Consider the following 22,003-nt stretch of genomic DNA (forward strand, 5'->3'; position numbering starts at 1 on the left):
CCCAGACCCCCACAGCCTAACAATGGGGGATTTGGAAGTGCTGCTGCCTGGAGAAGCGGAGGCCCTGGTGCAGGCCCTGCAGGTCTTCCCATTGTGGGAGATGGGATCCCAGGGGTGAGGGTTCTGGGGCCCCCAGGAAGTGGCTGAGGGGGCGGGACCCGTGGAAAGGCTCCGTCTGCCTGGGGCCTCGGGCATGTCCTCTGAGGGGGAGGAGGGCTCCGATTCAGTCTGAAGATGTTCTCTTGGGCTTGTGGAAGCGTCCTCCCTCTCCCCGCTCCACCCTGCAGCTTTCAAGGGTCTCGGGCTGGTAACTTCAAGCGCTCAATGGATCTGTGGGGGCCAGGGAAGGGCTTTCCGTGCTAGGAGTTGTGCCTGGTTAGATAGACTAGAGAGACAGAACAGTTAGTAAGGTTAGTCCCACCCAGAAGCCCGTCCTCTTGGAAGCTCTATGACTTCTGGAAGCCTCAACATGCCTTCCTCCATCCTGCCGACTCCCTTGTGGCCAGGTGGTGTCGCCAGCAAGAACACCTGGAGAAGTTGAACATGCAGGCCATCCTGGATGCTTCGGCCAGCCAGGGAGAGCCCATCCAGGAGCTGCTGGTCACCCACAGCAAGGTATGACACAGCCACTGGGTACTGGAGACTGCTGCTGTGAGGAGGCCAGATACCCATCCCCCGCCCTGCCCCCTTCCTCCCTGATCACCGGATAAGGTCTTTGAGTAACTCACTTCCCTTCAGGAAGGCAAGCTTTCTACTTCCTTCCACCTTGGAGAGCCTCACTTGGACCACAGAGGCCCCTGAGGCAAACTCTCCTTCTGACACCTAACCTTCCACCAGGGCAATCTGATCCCTAGAGGTAAATATAGGTATGAGAGGGGAGTTCTGGTCCCCTTCAGATAAGCTAAATATTACATGGATAAGAAATCTTATATATATGTGTGTGTGTGTGTGTGTGTATATGTGTATATAAATACATATCAATCATATGCAGCCAGTGACCCCAAAGGGAGCTCAGGCCCCTGCCCTACTGGATGGGGAAGTGTTTAACTTTGTTCAAATCCTCCCACCCCTTAGAGACTCTTTTCCCCTTTCCATCAACAAACAATTGAGTAAGAATTCCCTTAATTCTACCTGTTGTGTCCAGCTTTATGCTTGTACCTGAGGGAAAATTGATTAGATAATCTCAGATCTCTTGATTCTGACCCCCCCTGAGCCAATGAATTTACATCCAAAACTATAAACTAAAAGAGCTAAAAGGGTCAAGGAAGCCTTTATTAAACACCTACTGTGTCCCGGGCACTCTGTCCTCAAGGAGCTCATAATCCTGTCCCAGAGAGGGAATAGATCAAAAACAATGTTAGATTTCAGTAAGAGTGAGATCACAGGGTTGTAGGGTTCTCTAAGTAAATGTCTAGTGAGAGGCATTAAATGTTTGGAGGGATTGTGGGAAGGGAGAAAAGTCTTGGAATCGGGGACCTGGATTCAAATACCAGCACCAACAACTTAAGGAAGACAGGCCTCAGATTCCTTATCCAGAACTAATCTCACTGGGCTCTTGGGAAGAAGGGGTTTTGTAAGCCTTAAAGTACTGTGGGAAAAGGGGTAGAATACGCAGAGCTAGTCAGGGAAATCGGGCCCAGTTTTAAAGAGTGATGAACATTTGAATTAGAGGGGGAAAAAAAAACAAACCTCAGCACCACAGTCTCTGCCCTCAGACTTACATTCTGCTGGAGTGCATAAGGGACACAAACAAAGGAAACAAGGGAATAAGGAAATACAAAGAAATAAGCCCTGAAAGCCAGAATGTGTAAAGGGCCACAGATGGGATAGGGAAAGTAGGCCATGGGAAACGGTCCATAACAGAGAGACAATTCTTATCAAAAAGATAGATGGTAGCATTTTCCCATTTCCCTCTGTCCATGTTGTTCTGCACAACCATTCTGTTGAGACCTAAAAGCCAAGTTTCCCATAGGGTTGTACGTTTATTTGCTACCTGAAGACAGACGGCTCTGCCCACTGGAAAGTCTTACCAGGCACAACAAAGAGAACTACAACCAGTTAAATAATCACTTGGAAAAAATGCTCGACCTCCATAACACTCAGATAAAAATGTATCTGACGTGGAGTAACCCCGCTTCCCCCCCCTCCCCCCATCAAACTTGCAGAATAAGTTTTAAAGAATGAAACTTGGGACTGGCAGAGAGAAGCAGGAACATACACTTTTACTGGCAGAAATGCAAACTGGGAGTATCTCTGAGGGTCGAGCTTTAACCCATCAGCATCATTGTTAGGAATAAGCCCAGAAAGTTATCGAAAGCACCAAAAAAAGAACTTTTTGTTCGAAGATTTTTATTAGTAGTGCTATGTAGTTGCAAAAAAAAAAAGAGGGAGAAAAATCGATCCAAATGTCCAAATGGCTAAATAAATTGTGGCACATTAATGTACTAGAATGCTGTCATTTAAAAGACTAAAGGAATAGAAAGAAATCTGGAAGAACCTTTGTGAAATACTGTAAGGGGGAGGTGGGTGGAGGAATCAAGATCCTAGCACTAAGTGAATAAGAATGAGCAAAGATTTCTGATGGAGACCGAAGAAATGCCTGGAAAATGATAACACTGAGTAAATAAGTCATGGCAAAGCAAATAATTATATTAATGCTCAATGTTAAGTTTAGAAAATAGACAGGGAGGGGGACAGCTGGTGCCTCAGTGAGTTGAGAGCCAGGCCTAGAGATGGGAGGTCCTGGGTTCAAATTTGGCCTCAGATACTTTCTTCCTGTGTGACCCTGGGCAAGTCCCTTAACCCCGTGTGTGGTTTGCACGCTTTTCTCTCCTACACTATCTTGTGACTTACATCTCAGATTTAGGACCCCTATATTCTGGGCTGGGGGGCTGGGGAAGAAAAGGTAATCTGAGAAAGAAGAAAGTGGAAGCAAGATACTGTAACTGCATTTTGGGTACAAGAGAGAAATTGTATTATTCTAATCCTAAGCATCTTTCTAAGAGAAAATCCAAAGGGACAGAAATCTGGCCTGCCTTTGAAAATCTCATCCATGCCATTTTGAGTTAAAATTTGTAATTCTCCTAAACAAAGAGAAAATGCTGGTTCACAGTATCAGCAGTCATAGGACTACGGGGTCAGCCAATTCTCTCTGCAGTCACGCCTTCCCAGGATTATTCTTTCTGCCTTGTGGACATCTATCAGACTTCTTGCTTCTCTAAGTTTAATCACTCTAATACAGCTGGAGCATGGCTGCTTTGTAGGAGATCTTGTCCAGGGCCCCTTGCTTTTGTCATCTAAGTCAATAATCTCCTATTCTTAGTTTTAGAAATATGTTAGGATTTGGATAGTAAAAAGGATTTGAGGAGCAGCTGGGTGGCTCAGTGGAATAGAGAGCCAGGCCCAGAGGAGGAGGTCCTCAGATACTTCTTAGCTACGTGACCCTGGGCAACTCACCTAACCACCAGTGCCCAGCCCAGGTAAGGATTTGGTTTGGTTTTTTTAAGATTTTATATTTTAAAGGATTTCAAACTAATACTGATTTGACTGTTTTGGGGTAGAACCAAGAACTTCAGACTTATCCTTAGCATAGAACCTGGCACATACAATAAATGCTTGTCAACTTGTCTTAAAATGGAATGTTTATGATACAGGGTGTCCCAAAAGCCTTAGTGCAGTTTATTAGCTTTAAGCTATTCATTTTAAAATAAAACTTAAATTTAATATTAGTTTATTTTAGTGTAGTTCTAAGTGGGTAGCTGTGTGGCTCAGTGGATTGTGGAAATACATAGTATTGATTCTAAGGCAGAAGGTGAGGGTTTAATTTAAAAAAAAAAAAACTGCACTAAGCCTTTTGAGACCTAAAGATGTAGCCTAAAGAAGGAAGGAGGAAGAGGAGGCACTTCATTATGTTTGCACAGTAGGAAACTCCTAGAGTCAAGGACCTTGAGTACGATGGCAGCAGAAAATAAACATGGAAATAGGCTGCTGAAGAACCGGCCGTCAGCCAGGGCCAGGACCAGGACCAGGCCTGACACCAACCTCTCCACTATCTAGAGAGTTTTGAGATTGAGCCTCGGGTTCCTCAACTGTAAAATGGAGATAACGACACTTCTGGTGCCCACCTTCCAGAGTCATCGTCAAGGTCACATGAGAGCGTATGGCCACACACTTTCAACCTTAATATTCCACATTTTACTCTTTCAGCCAGTATTTCCATAGAGAAATTTGCTGCCTGTGGAAGGTGAGAGAAGTCAACCCCTGAAGCCCAGGGTTGGACAGTGAGTCAGGACAAGAGCCTGGCTTCAAGAAGAAAGGAGAACAGGTAGTTAATTGGATTAAGGAGCTCCCCAAGCTGCACTGGTCAGAAAGATCCGAGTCAGGGTTCAAACACAGAGCTTCTGACTCCAAACCCTGTTCCAGTGCTCTATCCACCAGGCTCCACAACCTCTCAGAGGCAGAAGATAACACTAGGCCTGTGTGGCACCAGGCAGATCATTGCCTTGCTCTGCTGCCCTTTCCACAGTCATGAAGAGTGATGAGTCCCTGCCGGACTTAGCCCCCATGAGCCAAGCATTTCCCAAACCTTAAAAGTACAAGAGGAATTTGAGCAGTTTGTGTGAGTGAGATGGGGGAGAGAGCGGGCCTGGGCCTGACACACACTGGCCACAGGAAGTCTCCAGGCTCTGGGCAGCTCTTAAGACTAGATGTCATAGAGAAGGCGACAGCCTTCATTAGGGCAAAGACCCTCCTGTGCCAGTGAAGCCACGGCACGGTCCCCGTTCCCTAGTCCATGTGTCCGTCGCCTTGTAAAACACCCCCTGCCCCGTGTAAGTGACTCGAGGGCAGGGGTGGTCTCCTCTCAGCCGTCCAAGCCTTGCCATTGGTTTTGTTGAGAGGCCTAAGAAGAGGGCTAAGCAAGGAGTCTTTCTGCTTTAGCATCTTACAACTTTAGAAAACGGTGAATATTAACCCCAAAGAGAGCCCGTAGCCACTGTCCATTCATGATCTCTTCCCATCCCATTGCCTCAGATTTGCTGTGATTCAATACCTACTCCCCGGCATGTCGAACCCTTCTTTGTGACCCTCCACTTCCAGTGAGGGAAAAGATAGACAAGAAAGAGTTAAAGGGGACAGCTGGGTAGCTCAGTGGAATGAGAACCAGGCCTAGAAACGGGAGGTCCCAAGTTCAAATCTGGCCTCAGACACTTTCCAGCTGACCCTGAGCAAGTCACTTAACCCCCATTGCCTAGCCCTTACCTCTCTTCTTCCTTGGAGCAATACACAGTTTTGGTTCCAACACAGAAGGTAAGGGTTTTAAAAAAAATTTTTTTTAATTAAAAAGAGTTAAAGCAGAGAGGATTTTTTTAAACCCTTATTGTCTACCTTAGGGTCTTGGCATTTGAGTTTAAGTGATCATCCCAGGGTTATACAACTAGGAGTTATCTGAGGCCAAATTTGAACCCAGGATCTAGGTCTTCCCCCTCCCTCCACCACCCCCTGCCCCCACTGCTCTTCTGCCCTGGAACCAATCCATAGTAGTGATTCTAAGACAGAAGGTAAGGGTTTTAAAAAAAAAAAAGGAAATGGGCTGACTGGGGAAGAGGTCAAAACAGACACCAGAGGACCACCGGCTGGCATATAATAGCAGAGTAAGGATGGAGCCCTTCCTCCAAGATCCTTTCCATATCTAAAAGCATGTGCTGAGGCTGGCATCTCTCGTCTTCCCCCCACAACAGATCCCAGCTCTAATTGAGGAACTGATTTCTGTGGAGATGTGGAAGCAGAAGGTGTTTCCTGTGCTGTGCAAGCTAGAAGATTTCAAGCCTCATAACACCTTTCCCATTTACATGGTGGTGAGAGCAGCAGCAGACCCCGGCCCCACTCTGTCCCCTGCTTTGCAGGCCTCTAGGGTGCCTTACCCATAAGCCTGCCCTTCCTCCTTGTCCCAGTTAGTGCTCTGGACTCCATCTGAGGAGTAAGCTTCAAGAGGGCCGGCATCCTCTGGAGCTGGGCTGTGGGTGGGAAGGGGGCCTGGGATCTGCCTCCCCAGCATGCTCTCCTCCCTGCACAGGTACACCACGAGGCCTCCATCATCAACCTTCTGGAGACTGTTTTCTTCCACAAGGTGAGGCTGGTTCACCCTCAGCAAGGGGTGTTGAAGAACCATGAGAATAAGTTAGAAGCTAACTGGGAAAGCCCAGGAAGAAGGCTTTTAAATTAAAAGATGTTAGCCTTGGGTTAACTGGGCAGCCTTGGCTGGCTTCCAGACTGGCATCACTGTTCCCTAGGTCGGAAGGTAGGAAGCTAGAACTGTTCAGAACTTGTCTCTGCTAATGCAGGTGCCACTTCTGGCACACTTTCTGGGCACTAGTCCTGGGCAAGTTGATTAACTTTGCTGCCCAAGAAGCCGATGGTGTCTACTTCAAACCCAAAGGATTCCAGCAGGCTCCCTGCATCTTTCCTTTCTTCCCCAGGAAGTATGTGATTCAGCTGAAGATTCTATTTTGGACTTAATTGACTATTGTCATCGAAAACTGACAATGCTGGTGGCCTACAACAACACTAGCAGCAGCTCCTTGTCTGAAGAAGAGTTTGAACTTTCACCCTTGGAGGTACCATGGGCCCCCTCCTTCCCCATCCCTGTTCCAAGCTGGCTTAATCCAGCCAGAGATGGTGGGCTCCTGAGAAGAGCCAGTATCCCTTTGGCCCAGGCCGAGAGCCCCAGAATGAGGCTCCCCAGCCAGAGAAAGGCCAGGACCCTTATCCCCAGCAGTACCAGCCCCAGATGGCTGGCCCTCTCCTGGAATATCCCCCTCATCTTCCCAGGAGCTGCAAAAGCAGGCCCAGCTGATGGAGTTTGAAATCTCTCTGAAGGCTCTCTCTGTGCTTCGATATATCACAGACTGTGTGGACAGGTGAGTAGGGGTGGCTGGGCCTTTCCAAAGCCCCCTCCCCCAAGAGGAAAGCTCAGGCCCCATTTTCTCCCAAGATTGGTGCCTGAGGCTGGAGTGAGGCCCAGGAGATGGCTTTGCCCCAGTTCCCATGGTGCTTCTCTCCGCACTGCCTGCCTCCTGCAGCTTGTCCCTGAGCACCATTACCAGGATGCTGACCACCCACAACCTGCCTTGTCTCCTGGTGGAGCTACTGGAGCACAGCCCCTGGACTCGACAAGAAGGAAGTAAGCTCCCCCTCCCCAAGTTCTCCTCCCTCCTGAACGCTTTCGGGGACCAATCCAAGAACCAGAAGGTGCACAGAACAAATACCCTGGGCTCTCCTCAGACCCTGCTGGTGGCCGGAACCCAAAAGGGACAGTTACAAATCATGGCTCTCTCCCTGGGATGAAGTTCTTGTCAGGGAAAGGAACTGTCTTAGAGTCTCTAGAGCTGTGATGGTGACCCTATGGCACAGGTGCCAAAGCCAGCACGAAGAGACCTTTCTGTGGGCACTCAACCCTCACCCCAGTTGGTTACCAGAAAGGCAGAGAGACTCAGGTGGAGCTGCTCCCCTCCTCCCCCCTCCCTCCCTTCCTATCCCTCTGCCCAGCAGCCCAATGGGAATGCTTCCTCTCTCTTCTGAGGAGTGCCTGGGCCATTCCCCTCCCTCCCCAGTCTGTGGTGGGGGTGGAGACATGGCAAGTAGTCTCTAAAAGGTTCACCATCACTGCTCTAGACCATTTGTTGGGCTTGTCTAATTCAAGTCAGCTGTTAGTTGCCAAAAGAAAATGAAAATCTTTGAACTCCACAAAGAAGGTCTGAACATCAAATCTTGCCTTTTCCCAGCAGGACTCTAGGATCAACCCACAATCCCCCCGGTATCCTGTCATGAAGGCATGGAAGAAATTGAGATATAATCTGTTCTCAGCCCTTTGTCTTACAGATCAAGAAAGACCCAAAGAAATCAAGAAACTCCTTCAAGATCCTAAAGCAGTTGGTGGCAAAAGCTTGGACCAGAACCCTGGCCTTCTGACTCTGCCACCCTGATACAGCTTGCTCTCCTCTGTAGTCTTCTCTGGACCACAGAAGGAACCTCCCCCCTCCTCTACCACCTCCCCATTGCTTTTCCCCTCAGGTCATCTAAAGAAGTTTGAGTGTGGCCGGTGGCAAGTGGTGACCCTCAAGGAGCAGCAGAAGCTGACCAAGGTAGATGGTCAGGTATGGATCGCCCTGTACAACCTGCTCCTCAGCCCTGAATGCCAGCCCAAGTATAACTTCACCGGCTTCAACAAGAACCAGCTCCTTAAGGTGAGTGATGCTAAGAGAGTATATGGGGACAAGGGGCAGGCAGAGGGCATTGAGTCCTAACAGGTGCCCCAATGCCTCCCTCCTGGGTTCCCATGCCCTCTGCTCTAGCTCCCTCAATTTTCCCAGCTCCCATAGCCAGCATAGCCTTGCCATTGCTGCTCTCACCCTCCTCCCTCACCAACTGGCCACATGCCTGCTCCATCTTAGCTGAGCCAGACAGGTTTGGCCTTTTTCAGTGATTTGAGAGTGAGGCCCAGAGACTGGAGAGAGACCAGGATTCAGATCTGGTCTCAGACACTTCCTAGCTGTGTGACCCTGGATAAGTCACTTAACCCCCATTGCCTAGGCCTGTGATGGTGAACCTATGACATGTGTGCAAAAAAGGGCATGCAGAGCCCTCTCTGTGCATACACCTGTAGTCACCCACCAGAGCTTGTTACTAGAAAGCCAGAGTCTGGGGCAGAGCTGTTCCCCTCCCTCTCCATGCTTGCCTAAGGACATTCCTCACTTTCCCTGCCTCTCTGCCCAGCAGCCCAATGGGAGCACTTCCTCCCTCTTCCATCTGGGGTAAGGCAGGGCCGGGCACGCCATCTCTAAAAAGTTTGCCATCACTAGCCCAGCCCTTATAAGCTCTTCTGCCTTAGAACAGTATTGATTCTAAGACAGAAGGTAAGAATTAATTTTAAAAAAAAAAAAGCCTTCTCTACTCTGGCTGAGGAGTGAAAGGAGCAAAGTCCCCCCTCTCCACCCCAAGGTCTCCATGCTGGCTAAATCTGGTTCAGTCCAGATCAGTGGCTCAGCTCCTGCCCCCGGGCACCTCTGTTCTCTCCCATCTCCCTGTCTCGGGAGTACCATAGAGGATCCTGGATCCCTCCCTCACTTCACCCACTAGAATGACATCTTCCCCTGGCTGGAACTCTAATCAACAGACTAATGTGTCACTGTCCCACATTTGAGAATATCAACTGCACAACCCAGATTTTTGTCCTTTCCCTGGTAAGGCTTGAAGGATAGAATCCAGGGCATTAGGGGATATCTCAGGGGTCTTTCCCTGGGCTCCCTGGATCTTCTTCCTAGTAGCTTCCCTCGGTTCCTTTTCCCCCAGCTCCGGACCTGGCTCAATGATGTTGTGCTGGACCAGATACCCAACCTGATAGAACTACACCGTTTCCTCAGCCAACTGGCACTCACTGAGCCTCACCCTCCCAAGAAGGACCTGGTGATGGAGCAGGTATCAGCAGAGGAAAAAGGCGGGTGGCTGCCGGAACCAGAACAGGGATCCGAGTATTCAGTATCCTCTTGGACAAGTGGGGTCCGATAGTTGGAGGATTGTCAGTGAGGCCAGACTCCTGACTTCTCCCATATTCTTGGGCTCCTGTACTTGCTAGCCAAGGACTTCTCCCATTCTGGTAGCCTTGTCCCACAGATCCCTGAAATCTGGAGCCGGCTAGAGAGGAAGAACGGGGGGAAGTGGCACGCCATTGCCAAGTACCAGCTGAAACACATCTTTAGCCCCTCTGAGCAGGACCTGCGTCTACAGGCCAGAAGGTGAGGGCGACCTGGAATGGGCTGGGGTAGAACAGATCAAGCTCAAGATAAGAACTTCTGCCAGACCTACCCTTAGAAGGGATCTTGCCCTGGATCTCTGGGGGTGTCTGATTCCTGGAAGTTGTTTTTTTTTTTGTTTGTTTGTTTGTTTGTTTTTTAAATAAACCCTTACCTTCTGCCTTAGAATCAGTACTATGTATTGGTTCCAAGACAGAAAAGTGGTAAGGGCTAGGCAATGGGGATTAAGGGACTTGCCCAAGGTAACACAGCTAGGAAGTGTCTGAATTCAGATTTGAACCCAGGACCCCCCATCTCTAAGCCTGGCTCTCAATCCACTGAGCTACCCAGCAGCTCCCTCCTGAAACTTCTGAAAGCATCAACTCCTTCCTTTTTGGGATACTCAAGGTGGATCCTTTGCCCTTAGGCTGGGCCAGGTCTTTGTCTTTTCTTAATTTCTTTTTTTTTTTAACCCTTATATTCCGTTTTAGCTTCAATACTAATTATCAGATCCAAGGCAGAAGAGAGGGGTAAGAGCTAGGCAATGAGTCTTAAATGACTTTCCCAGAGTCACATACCTGGCAAGTATCCAAGGTCAGATTTGAACCCAGAACTTCCCATCTCCATTCCTGGCTCTCTACCCATTGAGTCACCTTCCTACCTTGGGCCTTAACCTTTTCACTGCTTTCTAAACTTCTGCCTAAGGTTTGGACTCCCTGGATTTTCTTAACCCTTGAGTTTGCCATCTCTCTGGGCCCAGAAATCTGAACTTCTGATTCTTGGCCTCTTTTCTGTTCCTGCTACCATACCTGGCCTCTGTCCCCTTTTTTGTTATTAACCTTATCTGCCACACATCCCAAAATACACATTTTCCAAGGTGTATTTTATAAGGAAAAATAGATTGAGCAATTCAGAAGGAATATTCCAGGGCAAGAGAATTAGAAGTATGCATGTTAAAGACATTGCCCTATGTCCAGGTTAGGCAGGAACTTGGTTTTCCAGCCCCCTGTCTGGCTAGAAACCACGACCTCTGTCATGTTTTCTTGCCAAGTTTGGCCCAAGATTCCCTCTAGTTACAAAGAATGGCCTCAGTCAAGAAGGATTTCTTCTGTGCCTCAACCAGCCCACAATGATTTGGGATTCACCCAGTTGGGTTCCTTGCATCAAACTCACTTGTATCTAGCCTCCAGATCCCCCTCAGCCAATCAGGAAATCGCCTGATGGCATGGCAGGTTTGGAGGGGTACCACAGCTCCATTCCTATCTCACAGGGCCATGGGGTTTCAAGTCAAAAGAGGCCTTAGAGAGCCAGCCCTTGGGGGAGAGCCCCTAGGTTTCTTTGCTTGGACCAACTGGGAAACCAAGTTCTGGAGAAGAGAAAACCACCTGTGGTCAAAAAGGGAGCAAGGAGCAGATCCAGATTCAAACCCATAAAGCCTCTGGTTTCAGATTCAATATTCTTGCTTCAATGTTTGCTCCCAACCAAGAACAAAATCTGGAGAAACAAAAAGATCCAGGCATTGTCATGGAAGCTCGCCTCCAGCCTCTCTGGACAGTGCCCTAAGACCAGATTCCAGGGTCCCAGTGGCCAGACTTCTCTAGGCTCCCCCTTTCTCCTGTATTTTTTACAGATGGGCAGAAACCTACAAGCTGGATGTGATAGAGGCCTTGAACCCCGAGAAACCCAAATGTGCCTCCTGTAATGCCGAGGCCTCCAAAAGATGCTCTCGGTGTCAGAATGAGTGGTACTGTAAGCGGTAGGCTCACAATTCCTCTCAAAACTGCTTGTCCAGGACCTCAGCTTCCCCTTCTCCCCTCCCCTCCCCCCCCCAGGAAGTAGAACCTCCCCAGACAATGATCCAAGCACTGGGCCACTGGTGCCTCCAGAAGCTTCTCCGAAGAAGCAAAACCTCATTGGCCCAGGGGTGTCATATGCTTTAGGATTAAAGCCAAAGAGTCAGGTCCCCAAGGCCAAGCCCCATTCCTTTTTTGTTGGGAGGCCTCGTTTTGTTTTCAAAACTCTTACCTTCTGTCTTAGAATAAATATTAAGTGTAAATTCCATAAAGGCTAGGCAGTTAGGATTAAGTGACTTACCTGGGGTCATACAGCTGGGAAGTGTCTGAGGATAAATTTGAATCCAAGACCTCCTGGCTCTATCCACCAAGGCACCTAGCTGTCCCTGACCTATTTTTTCTTAGGACAACAGCTGAGCGGGACTTCATTGGGCCTTCAGCGGCTTCTCTTCCTCTTGAACAGGGAATGCCAGGTCAAACACTGGCAGAAGCACCGAAAATATTGTGACTTAATGGCCAAGTCATTGGACCCTGTGAAGGAGGAGGTCAAAGCCCAGTAGTAGCCGTTAGCCATTTGTCGTGATATCCCTTCATGCCAAGCCCCCACCCACCCAAGGTCCCTGGCCAACCAGCAAAACCACTTTCTGAGAGTCCCGCTATGCCAGCTCTGTGCCCACACACCCCAGCCAGCCTGGTGCAGGCCTCAGGCAGAGGCTGGCTCTAATGCCCTTCTTGGTTTGAATCCCTGGTAGCCTACACATCCCTGCCCAGTCCTGCAGCTCTCAACTGAGCCTCAGCCATCCCAACAGCCCCCGAGGGGGCAGGGGCCTTCCTTCTTGCCCAGATGGAATTCTGGGAAGGAGTCCCCACAGGCACCCAGAGAAAGGAGGGGTAAGGTCGGGAGCTGAGCCTCCCCCACCCCCCACTTTGAGAGGCTGTGGCAGGAAAGTGCGGATGTGGGGGACCTTCTTCCTCTATAAAGCACAGTAAAGGCTTTCTTTTGAGAAAGAAACTTGTATGACTTCAGTCTGAACCGCCCTAGCCCGGCCCCCTTCTTCTGGCCGGTCTGGGGATGGGATGGGGATGGGTTTGGAAGAGGCTCGAGGCTGCTTCCTGTGGGGCCAGGTCAGGCCTCCAAAGAGAAAGGGGAGAAGGGGAGGGAGGAATAGCAGCGCGAGGCAGGCGGGATGGATGCTACCCTGGAGCCAGGGTTGGCTGGGCTCTTGCTCAGGGCTCCCCCACCCCTTCACCCCTTTTCAGGCCAAGGACAGCGCGGAGGTCCTTGTTGGTGGAGGGGACGCCGCAGACGTTCCCAAGCCTTTACGCCCCCTCCCCCCCCCCCACTCCTCCCGCCCCTTAACTTTGCTCCTAAAGTGTTCCTCCGAGGCTGCTCCATCCCGAACTCGGCATTTCGGGTCTGGTTCGGCCCTTCCCCGCCCCTCCCCTCCAGTGGGTCCCTCTTGGTGTATGTTTCCCGCCCCCGAGGCAAAGGCTCGAGTCCTTCCAGCCCCCTCCCGGATTCCAGTTTCCATTGCGTGTCTTTGGCTCCGGAGACCGCAGCGAACTGAGGCAGGGCCCCCGGGGCAGGGAGGGGCGGGGGGAGGGAAGGGCGGAGGGCGGGGCCACGGTCTGGTGCTGCCCGAGCCGTAGCGGAGCGGGCCCGGGGAGGGAGGGGCGGAACCGGCTCCGCCCTAGTCGGACTCCCGCTCCTGTTCTGAGTCCTCTAGGACTCCGGGACGGAAGGAGGCGAAAATCTCTGCTACCCATCCTCAGGAGGGGCAGGGCCAGGGCGAGGGATCCCGGGCAGCGAGAGGGGCTGGCCAAGCCGCCCACGGAGCCCGGGACCGCGGGAGAGACAGCCCCGCGGGCAAAGGTAGAAGGAGGCTGAACTTGGGCTGGGGGCGGAGAGCCGAGCAGTAACTGTTCCAGTTGGAGAGGGAAAGAGGGACCCGAACTAAGGCAGGAGGGGCTGCGCGGCTCCCGGCTGAGGGCCAGAACCCAGGGAGAGCCAAGGATGTCTGCGGAGCCCGAGCTGATCGAGCTGAGGAACCTGGTCTGCACCCCCGACGGGCTGCGGGGTCAGGAGATTGGCCGCAGCCCGGGGCCCCGGAGCCCGGGCCGTCTAGAGCGAGCCAACGCGCTACGCATCGCCCCAGGCCGTGGCCCAGATGTGCTACCCCGCGGCCGTCAAGTCCGACTGCTGGGCGGCCACAGCGATCCCCGCCTCACCACCGGCCCAGGCCGGGGCCATTGCTTCCGCCCGTCGGGGCCCGGCACCCACACCTGGTGCGACCTCTGCGGGGACTTCATTTGGGGCGTCATTCGCAAGGGCCTGCAGTGCATCCGTGAGTACGGGGTCTCTGAATACGGAAGTGGGGGGCTAGGGGAGACCCGGCACGCTAGACAGCTGAGCCTCTAGTGTGTCCACGTGGGACCTGCTGTGGCCCGCACCTTCGGGAGTAAGTGCCCGGGGCAGCTCGGGAGGGTTCCTGGCGCACCTGCAGCTAGCGGCACTGTTTGGAGTGCCAGCGGCAAAACCCAACTAGCAAGAGTGGGCCCCAGGGTGGGAGGGGGACAGAGAAGGGGCCCTTGGTATACACCCGCAGCCTTGGACCCAAATTTGCAAAAGGTTTGCTCTGCAGATCAAGACCGCCCTCCCATCTCTTCACAATGAAAGGGGGGTGCGGTGGCTCTGTGGCCAGCAGCTACACCCCAGACCGAATGACACCATTAATGAGCTCTTTTAAGACTTGAGCTGCTGCACGCGCCGCTCCTGGTCGGAAGCCCCAGCGTCAGGGGCCCATCTGCTAAACTCCTGGGGCTGAAGCTTACCTTTGTCCAATCCTAGGTGGAAGGGGGAGGGCTGCTTGGCTGCTAAACCTTAAGTGCTAAACCGTTTCGGGGCAAATAGGTAACCTGGTTACTGGAGCGAACCATCCACCAGCAGTCGAAGCGGTATTTGTATAGAAGTAATGAATGTGCTCCTTTCCAAAGAGACTTCTCTACAAATGAAAGCTGGCCTAGCGGGCCTCTTCCCCCTACCCCCAGTTTGGCCTTAGACTGAATTCTTGGCGATCTGGAAGCTTCATGTTTTCTGTTTCTCCCCTTGCTCGGGTTAGTTCGGGTAGGTCGTAGAGCATTACGGGATCTGGGTACTCGTGCCCTCCACCACAAGTGCCTCATTGTGGCATGCGTCTTAGCCAATGAAATGCAAGCTTTGGCCGTCCCGCCAACCAGGGAAGACTCTGAATGCAGCCTTGGTGATGTCAGGCCTTTGAGGACCAGCCTAAGTAAAGGCAAGAAGACTTTCACAGGAAAACAAGAGCACTAAGGGCATTTTTATTTGCTTCACTGCCCATAGAAAATGTCCTGTGGAACAACCTTCCAGAACTCTTCGGTGCTATGGGGGATCAGTGGGGAAAGGGACATAAAGCGCCCTTTTCCCAAAGTGAGTCACACAGTTTTTGGACTGTCAGCAGACACATATTTAACTTAAATATTTGAAGCTCCATCCTTGCCCAGTGGCTTAACAAGTTGACACATTATTGGAGAATGGGAACCACATCAAAGTTTCGATACTCTAGCTATTGATACAGTTAGAGTATTAAGTCTAGGTGGATTGGATCTCACAGTTTCTTCTTGGAGAAGCAAATAAAGGGAGAACAAGAAACATTTAAATATAACATTTGGCCCATTTTTTTTTTTTTGCAATAATCAGCCTGAGCACAAGCCAACAGAGCACCATATTTTGACATTCAGCATTCAAATAATTGAGTACCTACTACGTGACACACCGTGTGACAGATGCTAGGAATACAAAGAATAAAAGAAGCCCCTCCCCACGAGAAACATAGATTTTATATGGGGGGGCAGAGGACAGCCCAGCATGTCCATAAATAAGTAAATAAAAATACATATAAAATAAGTTCATTAGGGAGAGGAAACTGGCATCTGGATGAACTAGTGGATAGAAGCCTAGACCTGGAGTCAGGAGGACCCAAATTTCAGTCATGCCTCCGACAATTATTAGCTGTGTGTTGGTCAGTCCTCTTCAGTCTTGTCCTACTCCTCATGACCCCTTTGGGAAGGTCTCTTGGCTGGAGTGAGTTGCCATTTCCTTCTCCAGCTCATTTGACAGATGAGGAAACTGAGGCAAGCAGAATTAAATGACTTACTCAGGGTCATAGTATCTGAGGCCAGATTTGAACTCGGGAAGATGAGTCTTCCTGACTTCCCAGATCAGCATCTATCCAGTGTCCCCCCTAGTGTATGTGTGCTCACAGGAGCATGCGGGTATATGTGTGTGAATGATCCCTACCTAGTATTTACTTCCTCTGAGCCTCATCTTCCTCAGCAATAAAATGAGAGAATTGGACTTGCTGGTTTCTAAGGTCTCTTTCATGTGTAAATCTCCCTTGAACTAGGGGATCAGTATAGGCCTCCTGTAAAAGGAGTAACCTAAGCTCATCCTTGAAGGAAGCTAGGAACTCTAAATGGTGGAAGTGAGGAGTGCAGGCCAGTCAGCCAAAGGGGGGACAGACAGCCCGAGGCAGAAACTAAGACAGGAAATAGAATGATGCAACAGCCAGGGTTGTAGTCTGAAGCTTAAGGATGAAGGTTTTAAATGACAACAGTAGTTTCTATTTTATCCTGGAGGCAAGAGGAAGCCCTCCCATAGCTTCTTGTTGAGATGAGCGACATCATCAGGCTCCTGCTCTGAGGACTCTCAGATTGGCTGCTGTGTGGAGAATGAATGAGAGAAGGGAAAGATGTTAGGCAGAGATACCAAATAGGGGTCACCAGGTTGAGAATTGATGAGTCCCTGAATAATGAAGATCACATGTCCAGATCTCTTACACCCTCCCCCCCAAAAGTCACATGTCCAGATTTCTTAGTTAAGAAAAAGAAATGATTCAAAGAACTTGACCACCAAGTTGTACAAAGTAAGTCATCACTTATCACTTGGTGACTTCATTCCAAAGAAGGTAGATGGAGGTAAAGAGGATGATAATCATGTCAGAAAATGTGGTTCTGAATCAAGAAACAAGGAGGAAAATATGTGTACCAGTCAGAAGCCTTACTCTGCACATCATGGATAATTTCTTCCAAGAAGAGAGAAGGTGCTAGTCAGAGGGAACATCAAAGACATAATGAAAAATAAAAAGCCTTTCTCACCAAACAGGAAATAGACTAGTTGTGTCAGAATCTGCTGTCAGTGTATATGTCTGGTCAGAATATACCTAGTGCAAATGACAAATACCAAACTAGAAAATGGAAATGGAAAGTCTGGACCATTAAAGAAGTTTCAATCCAACCTGTTTAAAAAATCTGTTGATCCTGAAAAATAGGCATTGGACACAAGTAAAGACATTGATAATCACCATTTTTTTCTCTCTTTTTTTAAACCCTTCTATCTTAGAACTGTATGAGTTCCAGTACAGAAAGGCAGTAAGAGGTAGGTACTGGGGGATAAATGACTTGATCATACAGCTAAGAAGTGTCTGAGATCAGATTTGAACCCAGAACCTCCTGATTCTTTAGCCACTGAGTCACCTAGCAGAATCTATAATCAACATTTCTTTCTTTTTTAATTTTTAGTTATTTTAATTTAATTTTTATTATCATGCAAAGCACACTTCTATTTTATCAACATTTCTTAATGAAATCTAACTGATGTAAAATAAGGAGGCCAGAAATTACCTCCTGCATACTGAATTTCTTTGCAAGTCCAGGCTCATTTGCATAATATTGCATAGGAAGATGACAGAGACTTTGAGTAATTAAAAAAAATGGAATGCAATTGAGAAAAGTCTGTAAAGAGATTGGGATAAGATCAAAAGATCACATACATCTTCAGTAGGGTGTAAACTTCTTGAGAACTGGTTCTGTTTTATTCTTTTAAACAATCCTCTTCCCAACTATGATGAATTGAATGGACAGTCATGATTAGAAGCCAATAGTGAGATCAGCTGTGTTCCTTTTGAGGGGCGGGGAGGTAAGAGAGAGGAGGAATGAGAGACGGGGAGTCTATGGAAGTAGTCCAGATTGAGAGCTGATAAGGCTGAGTTCTGTGACCACACATAGTAACAGAAGAAGAATAATGGACATAGTCAATGTGGGAATTTGTTTTGCTTGACTATACGTGTTTATAACAGCTTTTGTTTTTCTTGCTTCCTCAATGGGGAGTGGGGAAGGAAAAGGGAAGGAAAAAATGCTGCCCTGAAAAATAAGAGGACATTTCAGTTTTAAAAGCCTTGTTACTGGGGCAGCTGGGTAGCTCAGTGGATTAAAAGTCAGGCCTGGAAACGGGAGGTCCTAGGTTCAAATCCAACCTCAAGACACTTCCCAGCTGTGTGACCCTGGGCAAGTCACTTGACCCCCATTGCCCACCCTTACCATTCTTCCACCTATGAGCCAATACACAGAAGTTAAGGGTTTAAAAAATAAATAAGGCGGCCTTACTCAATTTTGAAAACTAATATTTTTAAATGATGAATTTAAGAAGAGCAGTTAATCAACTACATAAAGAAAAATGCTTGAGGACATAATTTTAAATGTATTGGGGATTTTTGCAAAGTAACCCAAAGAGGGAAGATTCCAAAAAGATCAAAAAAAATTAAATGGTGTTTCCCACCCCTACTCTCTCTCTTCCCCTAAAAAGGGACCAAGATGGCATCAGCAATTACTAGACAATATGTTTACTTTCTCCTTCTAATACTGCCTTTCTTAAAGTAGTCTGTGCTCAGAACGCCAGTGTCATAAAGAAAAGGGGGCAGGAAGGCTTTTGTGGGTGATTTTCTACAGAAGATTATAGTTGTATGGTCTTTGTGGCTTGAGAGACTTAACAAATGTGTAAGTTCCCGCCATCTGTGGTTTGGGGGACTTTTTTTAATGCATCTTGAATGGATCTAATCAAAGAAGGCGTCTCCTATGGTGGTTTAGATGGGATGCAGGGGCAGCTGGGTAGCTCAGTAGAGTGAGAGCCAGGCCTAGAGATGGGAGGTCCTAGGTTCAAATGTGGCCTCAGATACTTCCCAGCTGTGTGACCCTGGGCAAGTCACTTGACCCCCGTTGCCTACCCTTACCACTCTTCTGCCTTGGAGCCAATACACAGTATTGACTCCAAGACGGAAGGTAAGAGTTTAAAAAAAAAAAAAAGATAGATGGGATGTGACATTAATACTCCTCAGTTTCCCATTGCACAGCAATATGAAGTGAAGTGTTGATACACACTCCCCTAAGATGCTTGTCAGTGCAGCACAAGAAGGAGAAAGTCATGAGCTTATTGCTTAGTAAGCCATTTCAGCATTTTTCTTTATATAATTGGTCAACTCTTCCAACATCCTAAATTCATTGTTCAAAAAATGTGTATGGTTTTTTTCAAAACTGAGTAGGTGTTTTTTTTTTACCACAGATGTTCTGATAACTAATAATTCTAATAATAATCCAATAAAAAGGTCCTCTCTTTATAGCCAGCTTCTCCAGATTTGTCTATTTGCCACTGATATTGTCCATGAAGAAAACTCTTTTTCTAATAAAGCCGCCTCCTCAGTGAAATCCACAGTAATGTGAAAGAGATTTCACTAACTCTGTACTACGGAAAAGCCGTGTGGTTGGACAAACACATTGGCCGGACTGGGACGTCCTTTATTATGTGTCTGCCACTATGCTAGGGATAGAAAAACAAAAATGAAACTATTTCTTCTCTTGAGATTATATCATATAATCTCACCATCATCTTTTTGTGGCTGATATTTATATTTCATCTTTTTTCTTCTTGACCCTTGCCTTCTATCTTAGAATCAATACTGTGTATTGGCTCCAAGGCAGAAGAGTGGTAAGGGCTAGGCAATGGGGGTCAAGTGACTTGCCCAGGCTCACACAGCTAGGAAGTGTCTGAGGTCAGATTTGAACCCAGGACCTCCCATCTCCAGGCCTTGCTCTCAATCTACTGAGCCACCCAGCTGCCCCCTATATTTCATCTTAGTCTATAGAGCTCTTTCTATACATGGTCTCATTGGATAGTTTTTAAAGTTTTACCTTCTGCCTTAGAATCAACAGTAAGTATTGAATCTAAGGCAGAAAAGCAATAAGGGCTAGGCAATCAGGGTTAATGACTTGCACAGGGTCATTCAGCTGGGAAGTGTGTGAGGCTAGATTTGAATTCAGGACCTCTTGTCTCCAGGTCTGGCTCCCTATCCACTGAGCCCTCTAGCTGACCCTCATTAGATTCTCCTAACAGTCCTGGGAAGTAGCTTACTCTAACCGTACTGTTGTACCAGTGTGAAAATTTAAGACGCAGGTTAAGTGACTTAAGAAGCCACAGCCATATTTCTGTAAGTGGCAAAGTCGGGGTTTGAAATCAGATCTTCCTGATTGCAAGTCTAGCACTCTGTTCACTTAGAGCAGCCTTTCTCAAATTTGGGGGCCTTTACCTTCTTAAAAATTATCGAGCTCCCCCTCCTGAAGAGCTTTTGTTATATGAATTGTATTGGTTGCTATTTACCATATTAGAAATTAAAATGTTTTTATATTCTTATGAAAATAGTCTCAGGGACCCCCAGAGGTCCCCAGCCCCCAGACGGGCTGTCGCATGGTGCCACCAGGTGTCTCTGATTGGCCGGCAGCCTTCGGAGCAGGTCCATCAGTCTCTCTAGTCAGGTCTTGGATAGACGCTGCTAGTGTGCTGGCAGATGCAGAGGTCAGAATAGGGTAGGAATATGGATCACAGTTGGAAATGGTTGTGGTGCTTTTGTGGCAGCAAGCCATCATTTTAACTACCCCCATTTTTCTGATGATAACTGTGAGACTGGAACATTGCACTGCGCAAAGAATCATACAGTGACCTATAGAGCAGTAAGTTATTAACAATGCCTCTGAGGCGAAGTTGCTCAGTGGATAGAGAGCCAAACCTAAAGACAGTCCTGGGTTCAAATCTGGCCTGAGACACTTTCCAGCTGTGTGACCCTGGTTAAGTCACTTAGCCCCCATTGACTAGCCCTTACCACTCTTCTGCCTTGGAACCAATACACAGAAGTTAAGAGTTTAAAAATAAAAATTAAAAACAACAACAAAAAAAAAAACAAATCTGACCTCAGATACTTCCTAGCTATGTTTCCCTGGGCAAGTCACTTGACCCCCACTGCCTAGCCCTAGCCCTAGGCCTTACCACTCTTCTGTCTTGAAACCAATTCTTAGTATTGATTCAAAAACAGAAGATAAAGATTTTTTTTAATCAAAAACAAAAACAAATCTGGCCTTGGACACACTAGCTCAGTGACCCTGGGCAAGTCATTTAACCTCAATTGCCTTGCCCTCACCACTCTTCTGCCTTGAAACCTATCTATTCAGAAGGTAAGGGTTTAAAAAAAAAAAAAAAGCATGAGAAGTAGCCACTGGGCATAAAAAGAGATGAGTTGGCCCTGAAACAAGAATGGGGACTAGTCGGGGTACAATCCCCGTATTAAATCAGTATCCTGGGTTCTACTGGCTTCTAGTCCTGGAGGAGACCAGAATCCCAGGGATGGATGAATCAGGAGACTACATACAAGGACAAAGTCAAAGAATCAACATATGTGACCCAGAATAGGGCACGCACCTTTGTGTGTGCAACAGTATATCACGTATAAATGGAGCAACATGTGTCAACAGTCTAAGGATACACATATGTTCACTCTCACTCTATCCAATTCTTTGTGGCCACATTTAGAATTTTCTTGGCAAAGATACCAAATGGTGAGCCATTTCCTTCTCCAACCCATTTTACAGGTGAGGAAATGGAGGCAAGCAAGGTTAAGTGACTTGGCCAGGGTCACCCTGCTAGGAAGGGTCTGAGGCCAGCTTTGAATTCAGGAAAAGAAGTCTTCCTGACTGGGCGCCAGGGACTCCCTGGGCTGCGCTGCCTCTCTGTGTAACGTGGCCGTTGGAGGCTTTAATGTACCCCCAGAGCTCTGAAATGGCCGAGTGGAGGGAGGCTGAGTATGCTTTAGGGGATACTTTAGGCTTCTTCCAGCACAAGTATGAACATGGATCTGTGGGCGGCGATTTCAGAATGGCTCTGAGTCTCTGTGTGTCTGGAGACGTTGCCAGAGTTTTCTAGGTCCGGCAGCTTTGGATTAGACATCCTAGACAGCAGGGGCGCGGGACGGTGTATTGCTCTGAGGCGCGCGCGCGCGCGCACACACACACACACACACACACACACACACACACTGCCTGTGCACGGCTCAGGACAGTGTATTGCTCTCTCTCTCTCTCACACACACACACACACACACATACACACACTCTCACACACACACACATACACTCACACACATACACACACACTGCAAGTGCACGGCTCGGGACAGTGTATTGCTCTCTCCCTCTCTCTCTCTCTCTCTCACACACACACACACACACACACACACACACACACAC

General features: G+C 48.5%; 2 protein-coding genes across 2 annotated transcripts in view; both read left to right on the plus strand.

The window, feature by feature from the left end:
• Positions 1–22: 22 nt before the first annotated feature.
• Positions 23–12,567, plus strand: ZMYND10 (zinc finger MYND-type containing 10). Its single transcript, XM_044676165.1, has 12 exons — positions 23–114; positions 507–615; positions 5,739–5,855; positions 6,074–6,127; positions 6,477–6,614; positions 6,829–6,917; positions 7,080–7,180; positions 8,071–8,243; positions 9,349–9,474; positions 9,670–9,791; positions 11,419–11,544; positions 12,045–12,567. The coding sequence occupies exons 1-12, from the start codon at positions 23–25 to the stop codon at positions 12,139–12,141; spliced, it is 1,344 nt and encodes a 447-aa protein (XP_044532100.1). The 3' UTR covers positions 12,142–12,567.
• Positions 12,568–13,355: 788 nt separating this feature from the next.
• RASSF1 (Ras association domain family member 1) overlaps positions 13,356–22,003 on the plus strand; it is a 36,344-nt gene continuing 27,696 nt past the window's right edge. The window contains exon 1 of the mRNA XM_044676696.1: positions 13,356–13,926. Within this exon, the coding sequence (XP_044532631.1) occupies positions 13,596–13,926 (331 nt within the window). The 5' untranslated portion in view covers positions 13,356–13,595. The remainder of the gene's footprint in view (positions 13,927–22,003) is intronic.

Source organism: Gracilinanus agilis, chromosome 1 (assembly GCF_016433145.1).
Source record: "Gracilinanus agilis isolate LMUSP501 chromosome 1, AgileGrace, whole genome shotgun sequence".
Lineage (NCBI taxonomy): Eukaryota > Metazoa > Chordata > Mammalia > Didelphimorphia > Didelphidae > Gracilinanus > Gracilinanus agilis.